The sequence below is a fragment of the Podarcis gaigeae genome, assembly GCF_964106915.1.
Source record: "Podarcis gaigeae genome assembly, chromosome: 2".
Classification (NCBI taxonomy): Eukaryota; Metazoa; Chordata; class Lepidosauria; order Squamata; family Lacertidae; genus Podarcis; species Podarcis gaigeae.
The window spans coordinates 118,237,181-118,254,459 of record NC_139679.1 but is presented as its reverse complement, the minus strand read 5'-3'; the positions used below and the strand labels follow the sequence as shown (position 1 = coordinate 118,254,459).

The 17,279-nt window shown below is 45.9% G+C and overlaps 1 protein-coding gene across 4 annotated transcripts; it reads right to left on the bottom strand.

Annotated features, from left to right (window-relative positions):
* Positions 1-3,505: 3,505 nt before the first annotated feature.
* On the bottom strand, positions 3,506-17,269 carry LOC310837230 (uncharacterized protein). 4 transcript variants are annotated; one of them, XM_083723412.1, is made up of 5 exons: positions 16,993-17,269; positions 16,526-16,742; positions 9,020-9,964; positions 7,406-7,520; positions 3,506-6,195 (listed from the first exon to the last, which is right to left on the bottom strand). In XM_083723412.1, the coding sequence occupies exons 3-5, from the start codon at positions 9,782-9,784 to the stop codon at positions 4,061-4,063; spliced, it is 3,015 nt and encodes a 1,004-aa protein (XP_083579538.1). In that variant the 5' UTR covers positions 9,785-9,964; positions 16,526-16,742; positions 16,993-17,269; the 3' UTR covers positions 3,506-4,060. The 4 variants fall into 4 exon arrangements, with proteins under 4 accessions (XP_083579538.1, XP_083579536.1, XP_083579535.1 ...); XM_083723410.1 differs by having other exon boundaries at positions 3,506-6,198; positions 16,993-17,247; XM_083723409.1 differs by lacking the exons at positions 16,526-16,742; positions 16,993-17,269 and adding an exon at positions 12,515-12,576 and having other exon boundaries at positions 3,506-6,198.
* Between the last annotated feature and the right edge of the window lie 10 nt (positions 17,270-17,279).

Below are 17,279 nucleotides of genomic sequence, written 5' to 3'. Positions count from 1 at the left end.
AACAGCCATGGTTCCCCCAAAGAATCCTGGGAATTGTAGTTTGTTAAGGGTGCTGAAAGTTGTTTCCCTCAGTGCTACAGTTCCCAGAGTTCCACAGGAAGAGGGATTAATTTCCCCAATAAATGTTATTTAAAGTTTGAAAGAAAATATACAAAGGTTACTATCACATATATTTTATCAAAAATCAAAAATAAAAAAAAACACAAACACAAACAGAAAAGAAGAGAAAAAAGAAGAGAAAAGGGGTGGGGGAGAAAAAGGAGACCTTCCTAGTCTTCGTCTGTCACCTATATACAAAAAATTATTTAAAACATCCACTCCAAGCACAACACCCTTGAATTCCACTTTCTATAAATCAATATTTCCTTCAATGCTCCAACCTAGATTTCATAAGTTCATTTTCTTTTCCACATAAAGTGTCTGTAACAAGTTTCCAATCTTTCGTAAATATTGTTGACGATTTTTCTCTGATTAAACACGCCGTCTTTGCCAATAATTTTAACACCCAGGGTAGGTGTTAAAACCTGGGAAGAGGGATTGTTTGTTAAAACAGCTCTGGCTATTGTAACTCTGTGAGGGGAATGGGGTCTCTTAACGATCTCGGCACTCTTAACAAACTACATTTCCCAGGATTCTTTGGGGGCAGCCACAACTGTTTAAAGCTGTACGATGCTTTAGATCTTCGGTGGCAATAGGGCCTTTGGCTGGGTGGAGCAGATACTGTCTCCTAGAATATTAATGTTTATGTGATTTTTATAATTGCATTTTTACTTTGGTTGTAAATAGTTTGGGGTTATTTGTAGCTAGAAGCACGATGTATTTTAATAAAATTAAGCCCACTCTACCTCCCCCTTTCTCCACCTGAGTGTTTTTTTCCCTAGTGATCTCTCAGGGCTCCCAAGTCTCCCTACAGTGACACAAGGGGGGGGGATTTGACCCACCAGTGGGTTGGATTTGACCTGCAATTCCATGGCCCAAATGCCATGGCCACCTGCCAGAGCAGCAGGATTTATCCCCGGGTGATCAGGGTGGTGGTGAAATCCTATCTAGACCTAACCCCCCCCAAGAGCAGGATTGAAGTTGGTTATAGTGTCATATATCGTGTGGGGCACTCCCTGGTCCTGAATGGGGTAACTGTGCCCCAGAAGGACCAGGTGTGCAGCCTGGGAGTTGTTTTGGACTCACAGCTGTCCATGGAGTCACAGGTCAGTTGTGTGCCCAGGGCAGCTGTTTACCAACTCTATCTGGTACGCAGGCTGAGACCCTACCTGCCCACAGACTGTCTCGCCAGAGTGGTGCTAATCCAGAATGCGGCAGCTAAATTGGTGACTGGGAGCGGCTACTGAGACCACATAACACTGGTCTTGAAAGACCTACATTGGCTCCCAGTACGTTTCCGAGCACAATTCAAAGTGTTGGTGCTGACCTTTCAAGCCCTAAACGGCCTTGGTCCAGTATACCTGAAGGAGCGTCTCCACCCCCATCGTTCTGCCCGGACACTGAGGTCCAGCGTTGAGGGCCTACTGGCGGTTCCCTCACTGCAAGAAGTCAAGTTACAGGGAACCAAGCAGAGGGCCTTCTTGGTAGTGGCGCCTGCCCTATGGAACGCCCTCCCACCAGAGAACAACAACTACCAGACTTAGAAGACATCTGAAGGCAGCCATGTTTAGGGAAGCTTTTAATGTTTGATGGACTACTGTACAGTGGTACCTCGGGTTACATACACTTCAGGTTACATACGCTTCAGGTTACAGACTCCGCTAATCCAGAAATAGTACCTCGGATTAAGAACTTTGCTTCAGGGTAAGAACAGAAATCGTGCGGCGGCGGTGCGGCAGCAGCGGGAGGCCCCATTAGCTAAAGTGGTGCTTCAGGTAAAGAACAATTTCAGGTTAAGAACAGACCTCCAGAACGAATTAAGTACGTAACCAGAGGTACCACTGTATTTTAATCTTTTGTTGGAAGCCGCCCAGAGTGGCTGGGGAAACCCAGCCAGATGGGTGGGGTATAAATGATAAATTATTATTATTAATAATTTATTCAGGTAAAGAACAATTTCAGGTTAAGAACAGACCTCCAGAACGAATTAAGTACGTAACCAGAGGTACCACTGTATTTTAATCTTTTGTTGGAAGCCGCCCAGAGTGGCTGGGGAAACCCAGCCAGATGGGCGGGGTATAAATGATAAATTATTATTATTACTGAAAGTCACGTATTTGTTGTCTGGTTTGAAACTGAGACCTACCTGCAGACTGTCTTGCCAGAGTGGTGCATGCTCTGGTTATCTCCTCCGCTTGGACTACTGCAATGTGCTCTATGTGGGGCTACCTTTGAAGGTCACCCGGAAACTACAACTAATCCAGAATATGGCAGCCAGACTGGTGACTGGGAGCGACCACTGGGACCATATAACAGCAGTCCTAAAGGATCTTCATTGGCTCCCAGTACATTTCCGAGCACAATTCAAAGTGTTGGTGCTCATCTATAAAGCCCTAAATGGCCTCTGCCCAGTATACCTGAAGGAGCATCTTCATTTTTGATAGGTTCAGCCCGCCATCTTGATTCAAAATGGCGTCCAATGGTATCCATACACAACACCCTGCTCTGTCCTTTCAGGAATTTTGTGCAAAATTTGGCTGCTATATCCAAATGTGTCCTGATCAGTAGAGGATAAATAATCGTTCAGCCCGGACACCGAGGTCCACCTCCGAGAGCTGAGTGGGGTGTGCTTGTGTAATCTCACTGTATACAAGTTGTGCAAGTGACAATAAAGTATTTCAATATCAATATCATCCCTAAACCATTGTCACTTTTAGCAGTGAGCTCACCTGCACAGTCCTCGCTTGAGTAACTGAACAATCTCCAGCCTTCTAAGCACGATGCATTTATTCTTAGGGCTGCTGTTTTGTAAAGGGACCTCTATGTGCCAGGTGCTGTACAATGGTGCAAAAGAGAAAAGTCGATCTTCTGCCCGCAGCCTTACCTTCTAAGAGAAAGAAGGGCATGTTGGGGAGGAGCGGACAGGAGGCAAAGACGAGTCCTGTCTGGGAAAGCTAGCACTGGGTTCTGAGAAGGCTGGATTGGGAGGAGACGCAGAATTCCAGGTAAAGGTAAAGGTACCCCTGACCATTTGGTCCAGTTGCGGACGGCTCTGGGGTTGCAGCGCTCATCTCGCTTTACTGGCCGAGGGAGCGGGCGTACAGCTTCCGGGTCATGTGGCCAGCATGACTAAGCCGCTTCTGGCGAACCAGAGCAGTGCACGGAAATGCCGTTTACCTTCCCGCCGGAGGGGTACCTATTTATCTACTTGCACTTTGAGATGCTTTCGAACTGCTAGGTTGGCAGGAGCTGGGACCGAGCAACGGGAGCTTACTCCGTCATGGGGATTCGAACCGCCGACCTTCTGATCAACAAGTCCTAGGTTCTGTGGTTTAACCCACAGCGCCACCCGTGTCCCTAGAATTCCAGGAAGAGGAAGCAAAACAGAGAACAGGAGACTGAGATCTGCGGCTTCACAAGGGGTTTAATAGAACCAGAAAGCTGAACTGAAAGATGAGAAGACAGATGGAGGCGGCAGGTAGAACAGAATGAAGAATCCAATTCAGAGAATCCCCCACCTTGCCTAGGCCAGGAATAAGGAACCTTTGGCCCTTCAGATGCCATCAACTCCCATCATTCCCCAAGAACTTTGGTCATGCTGGCTGGGGCTGATGGGAGTTGGAGTCCGGCAGGATCTGGGAGGGCCATGGGTTTCCCAGTCCTTGTCTCGGGTGTTTCCCCCAAGTTGGAATGGGTTCCAGATGTTTTTCAAGTGTAGCTGGTCCATCGCAAGCCACTGGCTGCTGTCACTATTTTGCAAGGCTAAGAAGAAGGAAGGGGAGGTGGAGGAGAGGTCTTGGGTCCCCACCCAACTTTCTGGGTACAGGCAGTGCCTCCTAGTCTCTGTTCCTGCCAAGATGCCTAGCAAGACTGGAGTTTTTGTAAAAGCGTCACTCTCTCAGCCTGTGCCATATAATGGTTTTGGCCCTGTCCTCAGCACGGGCTTCAATGGAAGCATCCCTTATTTGTTATTCTCGCAGGCATGGGTCTTCTGATGCCTGATAAGATTAGATCTTTGACAGAAGCCTTGCCCACAGTCCACACACCTGTGGGGCTTCTCCCCTGTGTGGATTCTCCGGTGTACTGTAAGGTGCGCCCTTTGACTGAAGCCTTGCCCACAGTCCAGGCATTTGTGCGGTTTCTCCCCTGTGTGCGTTCTCTGATGTACAACAAGGTGCGTTCTCTGACTGAAACTCTGGCCACAGTCTGTACATTTGTAGGGCTTCTCACCCGTGTGGATTCTCTGATGCCGGATAAGGTTGGACCTCTGGCTGAAGCTCTGCCCGCACTCTGTGCATTGATGGGGTTTCTCCCCCGTGTGGATTCTTTGATGGATGATAAGGTGAGCTTCCCACGTGAAGCTGTGTTCACAATCTGGACATTTGTAGGGCTTGTCTCTCATGTGGATTCTCTGGTGGGCAATGAGGTTTTTCCTTCGGTTGAATTTCCCCCTGCAGTCAGAGCATTTGTGAGGCTCCTCACCAGCATGGATTTTCTGATGCCTGATAAAGTTTGACTGCCAATTAAATATTTTCCCACACTTAAGGCATTCATACGGGGTTTCTCCCACCTCAATTCTCTCATGTCTGCTAGGGTTCAACCCGGGATCTACACTTTCTGGACAACCTGAACTTCTGTATGATGCCTCCTCTTCTGTATGGACTTTCTGATGTTTGATAAGGTGCGGGCTTTGACGAAAACTCTTCCCACAATCTGAACATTTGAAAGGCTTCTCACCTGTGTGAATCCTCTGGTGGCTGATGAGGTTCGTTCTCTGATTGAACCTCTTCCCACAGTCAGAGCATTTCTGTGGTTTCTCTCTGCTGTGGATGCTCTGATGTCGAAGAAGGTTCCCTCTCCGGGAAAATGTTTTCCCACATCTGAAACACTTATACAGGTGTTCTCCTGTAATAATTCTTTCGCCCCAAATATGGTTTGGTTTCGGATTGAGAGCATCGTCTTCAGTGTGAATCTTTTGGTGTTTGATCAGCTTCGATTTCTGACCAAAGCTCTTCCCACAGTCTGAGCACTGGTAGGGCTTCTCTCCTGTGTGGATTCGGTGATGTCTCACAAGGTTGGATCTCTGGCTAAAGCTCTGCCCACAATCACCACACTTGTGCGGTTTCTCCCCTGTGTGCAGTCTCTTGTGTATGAGGAGGTGTGCTCTCCACCGAAAGCTTTTTTCACAGTCCAGACATTTGTAAGGCTTCTCTCCGGTGTGAATTCTCTGGTGAGCATTAAGGTTTGTCCTCTGGTTGAAACGTTTCCCGCATTCTGAACACTTATGCGGCTTATCTTTTGTGTGGATGCTCTGATGCCTGAGGAGGTTCCCTCTCCGGGAAAAGACCTTCCCACACTTGAAGCATTTGCATGCGTTTTCCCCAAACAGAATCCTCTCGAGTCTGTTGTGGTTTGGCCTCTGACTGAATCTCATCCCGTAAGAAGAGTACCTGTGTGGTTTGTCGTCTGAGTGCACACTCTGATGTTTGACAAGGTTTGATTTTTGAGTGAAACCCTTCCCGCACTCCAGACATTTATAAGGCTTCTCTCCAGTATGAACTCTGTGGTGCCTGACGAGGTTGGAGATATGACTAAAGCTCTGACCACAGTCTACGCACTGGTGCGGTTTCTCTCCTGTGTGAATTCTCTGATGGATGATAAGGTTGGCACTCCGACTGAAGCTCTTCCCGCATTCTAAGCACGGGTAAGGCTTTTCACCCGTATGGAATCTCTGGTGTCTAGTAAAGCTAGTCTCCCAATTAAAGGTTTTCCCACACTTAAAGCACTGATACTTTTCCCCTCCTGTGTGGATTCTCTGATGCCTGTTGAGGTTTGATTTCTGAGTAAAAGCTTTCCCACAAATATTGCACACATACTGTCGCTTTCCTGTGGAAATTCTTCGTTGTGCTACGGTTTCACCAGATTCAGAACTCCGGCAAAGGATGGATTTATCACTCTGACTCTTGTCTGTTCGTATTCTCTCTTCCTGCCTCGTCCCGTCTTGATCTCCAAAGGCCTCTTCTGGGTCTCGAGGCTTTATTCTTCCCAACGGCACCTCAAATGAGAGCCTTTCTTCCTCGCTCTCCCAGCCATCGCCTGCTGGAATAAAAAACAGAAGCTTGTTAAAAATGGAACCTGGAAAAGACAGTGTGCTGGCCTGATCCATCAGGGCTTTTCTTAGAAAGCCTAAATGGAACCTTCATGTTCAAAAGTAGTCTATCTCCGAACACCAGTTGCTGGAGAAACAAATAACAGAACAAAACCTCACATTTCTTGTTGTGGAGACCCAGGAGTCATTCAGCCAAGGAGACAAGAAGATGTGAAGGACTGAGAAACAACTGGGGAGGGGGAATTCCCAGCTTCCCCTCATTTTTGCATCTCTAGACTTTTCTCAATTCTGTTAGGGGCAGCATTTTCTTGGGAAATCTTACTGTATCACCATCATCGAATCACAGAATTGTAAGGCTAGAAAGGTGTTGTGTTCTGAGGCCAAAGGAAGGAATGGACCCTGATTAAAATAAGACACGAGGCTTTGATCTGCAAGGCTCTCGGAGAAAGCGCATTCACCACACTCCTCACCAGGTCCTTTTATTCACAAAAGAACTTTTTACAGAGTGTTCGTAAGAACCAGTCAGATTTCCTCTGAGCATTCAAACAAACCTCAGGTGGGGACAAAGTTAAACTCTAAACACTAGTTAGGCATACATACTCTGGAGTAAATGAATAAAAACTACAAAGGAGCAAATACAGCAACCCTGGAGGTCATAAACAATCAGTACACATGATAAGAAGGATGGCCAGGAGGGCAGTGACCATTATCGCCTTAATGCGAAACCTGTTTCCTGGCCCTAAGATTAATATCCTAAGATTACCTATTAGAAAAGCTACATCAAAGAAACTGGCCATAGTCTTTAGATGACCCAGGACGCCTGCCTGTCTGTTGAAGTGTGTACGTGACTTGTGAAGAAACTGGGCAGTAGAAGCAAAAGGGCATGAAAAGGGCATGAATGTAGAATCTTACAGGATTTAATCAGAAATCATCATCAATATATCAAACCCAGTCAATACAATGCGTTCATCGTGGACACGATGGCTTGATGTATATTTTATAATTCCTCATGGTAATCCCATCCGATCCCTACAAAAGGACCCAATGGTCATCTAGTCCAACCCCCTGCAATGCAGGAAAATTGTTTCTGAAATTTTGAAAAAAAAATCCTCCCAAAGAAGTCCAGGGCGGCAAACAATAGCAAGGTAATATGGGGAGGGGGGCAGGAAAACCACTGCTCCAGTGAAAGATACTTACCCAGCAACGTGGCCCCCTCCTGGCCTTCTTGCTTGATCTCCCTGGGGTGGGGCCTCTCTCCAGCGTCCTCTTCTCGAGAGAAACTCATCGCTACCTCCTCAAATTCTCCCAGGACCTGAAAGGCAATAAGCCAGAGGTTTGGAGGCGAAGCGTCGCAGTGTAACTCGAGTGGTCAGCTCACAAAGGGTACTTTTCCTTTTTAAAGAATTAACTCATATTTATCGGTTTAAATAACTAAGTACTATATATTTGTAAACAGGCTGAGGAGGCAGGGAACTGGGAATTTGATGTTTTTCCAACCTAGCAGTTCGAAAGCACGTCAAAGCGCAAGTAGATAAATAGGTACTGCTCTGGTGGGAAGGTAAACGGCGTTTCCGTGGCTGCTCTGGTTCACCAGAAGCAGCTTAGTCATGCTGGCCACATGACCCGGAAGCTGTACACCAGCTCCATCGGCCAGTAAAGTGAGATGAGCGCCGCAACCCCAGAGCCGTCCACGACTGGACCTAATGGTCAGGGGTCCCTTTACCCTTTACCTTTATAATGTTTTTAGATATGCTGTAAGCCACCCAGAGTAGCTGGGGAAACCCATACAAGATGGGTGGGATTATTATTATTATTATTATTATTATTATTATTATTATTATTCTACTTGGAAACTGGAGAGTGCAGGAGGAGAAGCAAATAATGAAATGGAGTATCCTGGAAAAGGGGGGCATAGAATCATAAAAGCTTGGAAGTGGCCCTGAGGTCATCTAGTACAACCACCTACATTGCAGGAATCTCAACGAAAGCATCCATGGCAGCTAGCATGGCAGTTTGGCACCGTGAACAGAAGCAATTCACACTTGGTTGCAGGTCCCACTTCCGTAATAACTTCGCATGTCATTAATCTATTTTTAAAACAACAAATCAACAATTACACTGTACCACTAGTGTCTGATTTTTATTATTAATGTATATTTATTACTAAATAACAAATTCAAAATTTATTTAGCATCATTATTGTTCTTCACAGTTGTACTATTAACATGACACAATAATGAAATAATAAGTTAGTTATTATCTTTAATTACTACTATTGTATTATCATTAATTTTTATATCAATACTTGCCTATTGCTTTATTATGGCCAGTTATTATGGATTCCATGAGTAACAATCTTAAATATTATTATTATTATTGTTGTTGTTGTTGTTGTTATTACAACCATCATTATCACCTTCTGGCAGGAACATCTCAACTAAACCATGTGCTACAGCAGTGAGAGCGTTGGACTAGACCCCAGGAGACCCGGGTTCAAATCCCCACTCGGCCATGAAACTTTCTGGGTGACCTTGGACCTGTCAGTCGCGGCTTCTCAGCCTACCGTACCTCACAGGGTTTTGTGAGGAGAATACAGGGAGGGGAGATACCCATGCCTGCCACCTTGAGCTCCTTGGAGGTGCAAATGAAATAAACACCAGTGAAGTAATCATCACCCAAGTCTGTACCCTCTTTTCTGTAGCATCTGCCGATCTACTGGGGCTTTTTTTTCTACCTGACAGGACCAAAGCACTCGCTGCCACCCCCAATTAAGACCCCTTCAGAGTGTGGGCTGGTGGGAACTATCCTCACCTCCTGTTTCCACCTCTCTGCCTCCTGCTGCCTCAGCAGGAAGTCTTCAGCCAGGGCCACCGCCTGGGCACAGGTCTCCGGCCCGCCTTCGCCCACCCAGCTCTGGATCTCCTCCGGCAAGATGGCCAGAAACTGCTCCAGGATCACCAAATCCACAATCCGCTCCTTCGAGTTGAGCTCGGGCCTCAGCCACTCACAGCAGAGCTCCCGCAGCCGGGCCCAGACTTCCCGGGGCCCCTCGACCTCCTGGTAGCAAAACCAGCGGAAACGTTGGCGCCGCGTTTCGGCCCCGGCCGTCTCTCCCTCGTGCAGGGTCTCTCCCTTCACTGCCCTGCAACCCGCTTTCTCTCTGGGCTGGGCATCGGTCCTGGGGGACCCCTCTCTGATGCCTGAAGGAAGCCCGCTCGCCGCTTCTTGCTGGCAAACCCCAGCCGACGTTTCCGAGAGCGCCAATGGAATGGGCAGCTGCGGAGAGCTGGTCCACCCAGAAAATGGAGACTGTACGGTCTTCAGGAACTCCTGCCACTGGGCCTCCCAGCAATGGGACAACAACCCATCGTCCAGTTCGCACTCCGCTTGCTTTGCAATGGCCCAGCTGAGGCATTCCCCAATGGTCCCACCTTGGGGGGTCTTTCTGAAACGTTTTGGCCCCTCTGGTGGGGTGGACCCCGCCGGGTCCAGCTCTTCCATTTTCACTTCCTTCTCCACCGCAGCCTCATACGGGTGGGGAGCCAAACAGGACACCGTCCTTTGCTCAGCGGCCATTTTGTCTGTGGGCTTGGTTCAACCAGTTCCGCTGTTGCATCACTCTCAGCCTACATGCCAACCATCAAGCCTTGGGCAATTTTGAGAAGAGGACCAGACGGAGGTGGCGACGTTTCAAAACCCCTCAGCTACACAGCCGCATGTAGGACTCTCTCCCCACACTGGAAGATTCGTTTTTTTCTGAAGAACAGAAAGGAAAGGTTTTTTTAAAAAAATATTTTTTATTGAATGATTTTATGTTACAAAAAAAAAAATACAGCCATACTACCACTAAATATAATTAAGAAATAAAAATTACATACATCGATATTTAGGTTGTTATTTGTTATTTACCGTCTTATTTCCTCTCAAGCATTGCATACAACAACACACATATGTGCAGACACCCACACCCGCACACAAAATGATAATAATGAAAGTAAATATTTTTTCCCTTTTTATCTTCCAAAATCTTTTCTTCAACTTTGACTTCCTGTCAAGTCCCTTTGCATATATATTATCTTACATTTGAATGTACACATTCAGAAAGGAAAGGTTACTGCACTTGAGGCTTTTCAGTACTGTTGTATCTTGGTTTTCGAACAGGATCCATTCCGGAAGTCTGTTCGACTTTAAAAACATTCAACAACCAAGGCATGGCTTCCGATTGGCTGCAGAAGCTTCCTGCATGCAATTAGAAGCCACAGAAAACGCGTCACACGTTCGGCTTCCAATGAATGTTCACAAACCGGGACACTCACTTCCAGTTTTGCGGCACCCAGGAGTCAAAATTTTCAAGTAGCAAGGCGTTTGACAACCAAGGTACAACTGTATAGAAAAAGGAGGTGTAAGAGGCAACATTACAGAAATGTATAGAACTATGCATTGAAGAATTATGCTATGAAGGAAGTAGAAAGCAGAAAAACCACATGCTGGACATGAGCCAACGGTGTAATGCAGCAGCAAAAACGACTAATGCTATTCTAGCCTTAGGGCCCTCGTATTTACGGCACCGCCTCTCCTGGTCTGCCCTGCAGAGGACCTTAAAGTCCATGAATAACCATAGTTTAGAGGTCCCGGGCCCTAAGGAAGTCAGACTATCCTCCACAAGCGCCAGGGCCTTCTCAGTGATGGCTCCGACCTGGTGGAATGCTCTGCCCCACGAGACCAGGGCCCTTCAGGATTTAACCTCTTTCCGCCGGGCCTGTAAGACAGAACTATTCCACCTGGCCTTTAATTTGAATTCAGCCTGATCTTTTATTTCCCTTCTCTTCCCTCCCCCTCCCCTTTTATGAAGATCACCCACTCCGAGACCCCACAGCTAATTCTCCCCTGGCCTCCAGCTAGCCCTGGTGATTATCTAATGCTTATTGGATGGATTTCCCCCAAACAGTATTTTATGCTGCTTCTACAATTAAGTGTTTTAAATTTGTTGTTAGCCGCCCTGAGCCTGGTTTTCTGAACCAGGAAGGGCGGGATGTAAATAATTTTTTATTATTATTATTGTTATTATCAACAGAAGATCAGGCCAAATATCCATCACACCTTGCCAACAGGGACCAATCTTGAAAGCCCACATGCAGGACCCAGAAGGCAGCAGTGCCCTGCCCCCAGCAATTGGGATTTGGAGGTACAATACTTCTGAACATGGAAACCTTTGCTTAGATCCTCCGGCACAATGGGAACATACAATAATAATATTATTAATAGTTATTATTTTTTTATTTATACCCCACTCATCTGGCTGGGTTTCCCCAGCCACTCTGGGCGGCTTCCAACAGAATACAGCGGTACCTCGGGTTACATACGCTTCAGGTTACATACGCTTCAGGTTACAGACTCCGCTAACCCAGAAATAGTACCTCGGGTTAAGAACTTTGCTTCAGGATGAGAACAGAAATCGTGCTCCGGCGGCACAGCAGCAGGAGGAGGCCCCATTGGCTAAAGTGGTGCTTCAGGTTAAGAACAGTTTCAGGTTAAGAACGGACCTCCGGAACGAATTAAGTACTTAACCCAAGGTACCACTGTATTAAAAATAAAATAAAACTTCAGACATTTTTTAAAAAAACAGACTCTCACCACACAGTAAAAGGCAAGGCATACTTTTGCTCGGACCTGACCCCAAATGTTCAAATCAGATTCTCAAATCTAACGTGGGATCAGTTGGTTAGAGCGTGGTGCCGATAATGTCAAGGTTGCAGCTTCAATCCCTGTATGGGGACATCTACACCTTCCTGCATTGCAGGGGCTGGACTAGATGATCCTCAGAGTTCCTTCCAAATGTACAGTTCTATGACTCTCACCATAGAGTTATACAATCTAGAGGTGGGAACCAGGAACATGCTCAGGCATTGTTTAATTTTTTTTTTAAAGGCAAGCAAGCAGGAGGCTAGAGGCTTCCTCTTAAAGGGGGTAATTTCACCAGCTGAGAGAAAAAACCACCATGCCTAAGCTGTGGCCAAGGGCGTCCCAGTTCTGCCCAGATCCCTTTTTCTGCCCAACCAGTGTGGCTCAGTGGCAGAGCATCTGCCTGGCATGCAGAATGTCAATCTCCCATGGCACCTCCAGGCCAGCCTGGGAATGGATGCCCCCCCCCCTGCCTGAAACCTTGGAGAGCTGCTGCCAGCCCGTGCAGGCAACACCAGCCTGCCTGCCTCTTCTCCCCCTGCCTGCCTGCCTTCCTTAGGACCACCTCAACCCCCTACCTCTGCAACCCAAATGCCCCCCAGCTTTGCTCTCACCCCTCCTCACCCTCAAAGTGCTGCCTCTGGGTGCAAAAAAAAAAAAAAGAGGAAAAGGAAGTTCCTCCCTTCCTTCCCCACCCCCAGCAGCCCACCCCAGTTCCCACGCCTCTCTAGGAGCCGCGGCTCGCCGCCTTTAACCCTTGCCCAGCCGCACTGAAAATTAATAATAATTTCCCCTTTTCCAGACAGCGATTAAAAAAGCCAGATCCACACCCCAAACATGCTAAGGGTGTGTGAGAAAGAAAGAGAGATGGGGTGATGGGAACGGAATGGCTTGCATCCCTCAACAGGAGCACTGCAACATTTTGTTACAGTGGCCTCACTTGTTATTGATGTACCTCCCCCCCATTTATTTCAGGTCACCAAAATCTGTGTCAAAACAAAATAAAAAAATTCCTTCCAGTAGCACCTTAAAGACCAACTAAGCTAGTTCTTGGTATGAGCTTTCGTGTGCATGTACACTTCTTCAGATGGTATCTGAAGAAGTGTGCATGCACACGAAAGCTCATACCTTAGAACTAACTTAGTTGTTCTTTAAGGTGCTACTGGAAGGAATTTTTTTATTTTGTTTTGAGCTATTTAAAAGGTTCAGAAATAATTAAAAACAGCAAAATGTTTTTTTTTAAAAAGATTCAAAGACATGTCGACATCCTTCATATCTGGATAGGCTTGTAAAAATAAAGGTTCTACAGTTAAGGCATCTGCCTGATGTCCAAAGGCAGAGAGTTCCAATATTGATTTCTGCTGCTATTTTTATTTTAATTTATTATGCTGAAAACAGCATTTAAAAAAATGCAATCACAAAAATCTGGTAGCTCTTTACAGTTTGTTATCCCCCCCCCCCCCCGCGCCCCACATGAACATCTCTGTATGTGGATAAATGGCAGGAAGTACAGTATGATTATATGCTGCCTTAGAGTTTTTAATTTGATTCTATACCTGTAATTATTATTATTTTCAGTTGTTATCCCTGAGAAACGTAGAAAATAACAGGTTAGATTTATCCGAAAGTCTTCAAACTTACATGACCCTTTAAAAATTAGCTGATGAAAGTGAATACAACGAAACAGGGCCCTGTCCTGATTTCTGATCCATAACTGACTTCTGACTTCTGCTCAGTGATTGAAATCAAGACCTCCACGTCAAATCTGACTATGGACTAACATGAACTTATCTCTACTCATAACCTTTAATACTGTAACGAATTATTGTGTTATACATATCTTTATGAGTTTGAGTTTGTAATCTCTGTTAAAGTTTGTAATCTCTATTTGAGTTTGTAATCCTTGTCAGAATACATACATTTGAATGGATTAGTTTTTGTTACAATTGACTATTGATTTGTGAGTAGGGACTACTCCCACTATTGAAACTTACATTGGCCTGAGTTCTTGGTGTGCTTTTTTCTTGGTATATTTAGTAACAAGAACTCCAACTTATTTAAAGAAATACAGTACAGTGGTACCTCGGGTTACATACGCTTCAGGTTACATATGCTTCAGGTCACAGACTCCACTAACCCAGAAATAGTGCTTCAGGTTAAGAGCTTTGCTTCAGGTTGAGAACAGAAATCACGCAGCGGCAGCGGGAGGCCCCATTAGCTAAAGTGGTGCTTCAGGTTAAGAACAGTTTCAGGTTAAGTACAGACCTCCGGAACGAATTAAGTACTTAACCTGAGGTACCACTGTATAGCATATAAATATGGTGAAGGGCCTTGTAGGGGGTTTCCCCCCTTCTTTTTCTTCCCCCTTTTTTTCTTCTTGCTTTTATATCTTTTGGTTCTTTTTAAAATTCTTGTTTTGTAGGCTAGTTTGATTCTGATTGTATTTTATGTCAAAATATTTCCATAACATTAAAAAAAAATCCAGAACATCAAAAAAAAGCCCGGCTGCTGGATCAGGCCAATGACCTTCTCAAAGAGCCCAGGCAGCTTGCAAGTATAGCGGTGCTCTCCCTTACAATCTTAAGACATGTTGGTTATGTAGAGCCTCCATATTCAGGAGTAGTTGAATGCTGTAAAACTACAGTTTCAGCAGAATCAGCACTCCAGCAAAGGATGCTGTAAAATATGGGGGGAGCATGGTTTATGTACTCCACGGAAGATGATGTCCCGCTTTTCCTTCGGACGTTCCTATTCTGCCCGCGAACTGTCTCGCCAGAGTGGTGCATGCTCTAGTTATCTCCTACTTGGACTACTGACGCAAAAAACGTTGGGTGCTTCCACAAGAAACATTGCACCTTCAGGGATGGCGGTTAACAGATTGAGGTTGAATCCTGACAAGACAGAAGTACTGTTTTGGGGGGACAGGAGGCAGGCGGGTGTGGAGGACTCCTTGGTCCTGAACGGGGTAACTGTGCCCCTGAAGGACCAGGTGCGCAGCCTGGGAGTCATTTTGGACTCACAGCTGACCATGGAGGCACAGGTTAATTCTGTGTCCAGGCCAGCTGTCTACCAGCTCCACCTGGTACGCAGGCTGAGACCCTACCTGCCCACAGACTGTCTCGCCAGAATGGTGCATGCTCTAGTTATCTCCCGCTTGGACTACTGCAATGCACTCTACGTGGGGCTACCTTTGAAGGTGACCCGGAAACTGCAACTAATCCAGAATATGGCAGCTAGACTGGGGACTGGGAGTGGCCGCCAAGACCACATAACACTGGTCTTGAAAGACCTACATTGGCTCCCTGTACTTTCCCGAGCACAATTCAAAGTGTTGGTGCTGACCTTTAAAGCCCTAAACAGCCTCAAAGGCCCAGTATACCTGAAGGAGCGTCTCCACCTCCATCATTCTGCCCGGACACTGAGGCCCAGTGCTGAGGGCCTTCTGGCGGTTCCCTCATTGCGAGAAGCCAAGTTACAGGGAATCAGCCAGAGGGCCTTCTCGGTAGTGGTGCCCGCCCTGTGGAATGCCCTTCCCACCAGATGGCAAAGAGAACAACAACTACCAGACTTTTAGAAGACATCTGAAGGCAGCCCTCTTTAGGGAAGCTTTTAATGTTTAACAGACTACTGTATTTTAATACTTTGTTCGAAGCAGCCCAGATGGGCAGGGTAAAAATAATAAATTATTATTATTATTATTATTATTATTATTATTATTATTATTATTACGTCAGAGAAATGTTGGAGAGTATGGAATTCTGTGAACCCCTGAGCCAAGGAGATAAGTAACTAGACAAGCTTTGGAAGCCATCTAAACGGAGCCCTGAATAAGGAAGCTTTTTAATGTTTGATGTTTTATTATGTTTTTATACATGCTGGAAGCTGCCCAGGGTGAATGGGGCAACCCAGTTAGATGGGCAGGGGATTAATAATAATAACAGAAGACTCCCTGGAAAAGACCCTGATGCTGGGAAAGATGGAGGGCACAAGGAGAAGGGGACGACAGAGGACGAGATGGTTGGACAGTGTTCTCGAAGCTACCAGCATGAGTTTGACCAAACTGCGGGAGGCAGTGGAAGACAGGAGTGCCTGGCGTGCTCTGGTCCAGCGGGTCACGAAGAGTCGGACACGACTAAACGACTAAACAACAACAACAAATGACGTCCCTATTCTCCTCAGAGAAATGTTGGAGGGTATAGTTTTGGGGTCCCGGGGGCCCTCAAATATTTTATTGGTGGAGCGGGGGGGACGGGACGGACGACCAGATGATGGACTATGCTGAAATTGACATGGAAAATCAGAAACCAGGAAGAGAAGAACTTTAAGGAGTGGGAAAATTTAAAAATGTATTTAAGAGAACATTGTAAACAATTAAAAACTTTGGCAGGATTTGAGCAACGCTTGGAATGTACAAAAAAATATGGATTACTTAAGAAAAATAGAGAAAATAACAGAAGCAGTTTAAAAAAGATTGACAGTGGTGACCATGGAAGGACGGAGGGCAGTCAGGATTTGGGGAATCCTAAATGATGATGTTGATGTTTACTGTTTGAACATAAATTTGCAATGCAAAACTTAATCAAAAAGATTTGACCAAAAATTTTAATAAGGAATGGGGAAATTTTATAAACTTACCTTAAAAGACCATTGTAAACGGTTAAAATCGTTAGTAGGATTGGAATATCGCTTGTAGTTTAATGGTGAATTTTGGAAACAATGGAGAGGTTAAAAGATTTGGATTATCATAAAAGATGCAGGAGGAAATGATAAACGGTAGGATCCACAAGGGGGAGGAGGGAAGTCCAAGAGATTCCTTGGAATCTTGTTATTATGCTGCATGTCGGATATGTGACTGTAATTCCAGTTACAGATAGGTAGCCGTGTTGGTCTGCCATAGTCAAAACAAAAAATTCATTCCAGTAGCACCTTAAAGACCAACTAAGTTAGTTCTAGGTATGAGCTTTCGTGTGCATGCACACTTCTTCAGATACACTTCTTCAGATACGTGTATCTGAAGAAGTGTGCATGCACACGAAAGCTCATACCTAGAACTAACTTAGTTGGTCTTTAAGGTGCTACTGGAAGGAATTTTTTGATGTGACTGTAAAACTTTAATCCGAAAAACCAAATAAATTAATTAAAAAGAAGAGGTCGGCTCTAATGCCCAGGGCTGTGCGTTCCAGCCCCACGTTGGGTGACAGATTCCTGCATTGCAGCGGGTCGGACTAGATGACCCGGTGGTCATCTTCATCTTCAAACGCGATCGTTCTCCGACTAGCGATCTGACACGGTCCATGGCATCTTCCTCCCCCTCTCCATCCAGCTCTTGGCCAGACACGAGTTAAGTTCAGAGCGCGCAGCTGCGCGCAGCAGCGCAGGCGTCCAAAGC

Excerpts from the sequence above, each read along its gene's own strand:
- LOC310837230 (XM_083723410.1), bottom strand. The coding sequence starts at position 9,784 with ATGGCCGCTGAGCAAAGGACGGTGTCCTGTTTGGCTCCCCACCCGTAT. Across the intron at positions 7,521-9,019 it reads CAGAGAGGTGGAAACAGGAG|GTCCTGGGAGAATTTGAGGA; the intron begins GTGAGGATAGTT and ends ATTGCCTTTCAG. Across the intron at positions 6,199-7,405 it reads GGAGGGGGCCACGTTGCTGG|CAGGCGATGGCTGGGAGAGC; the intron begins GTAAGTATCTTT and ends TTTTTATTCCAG.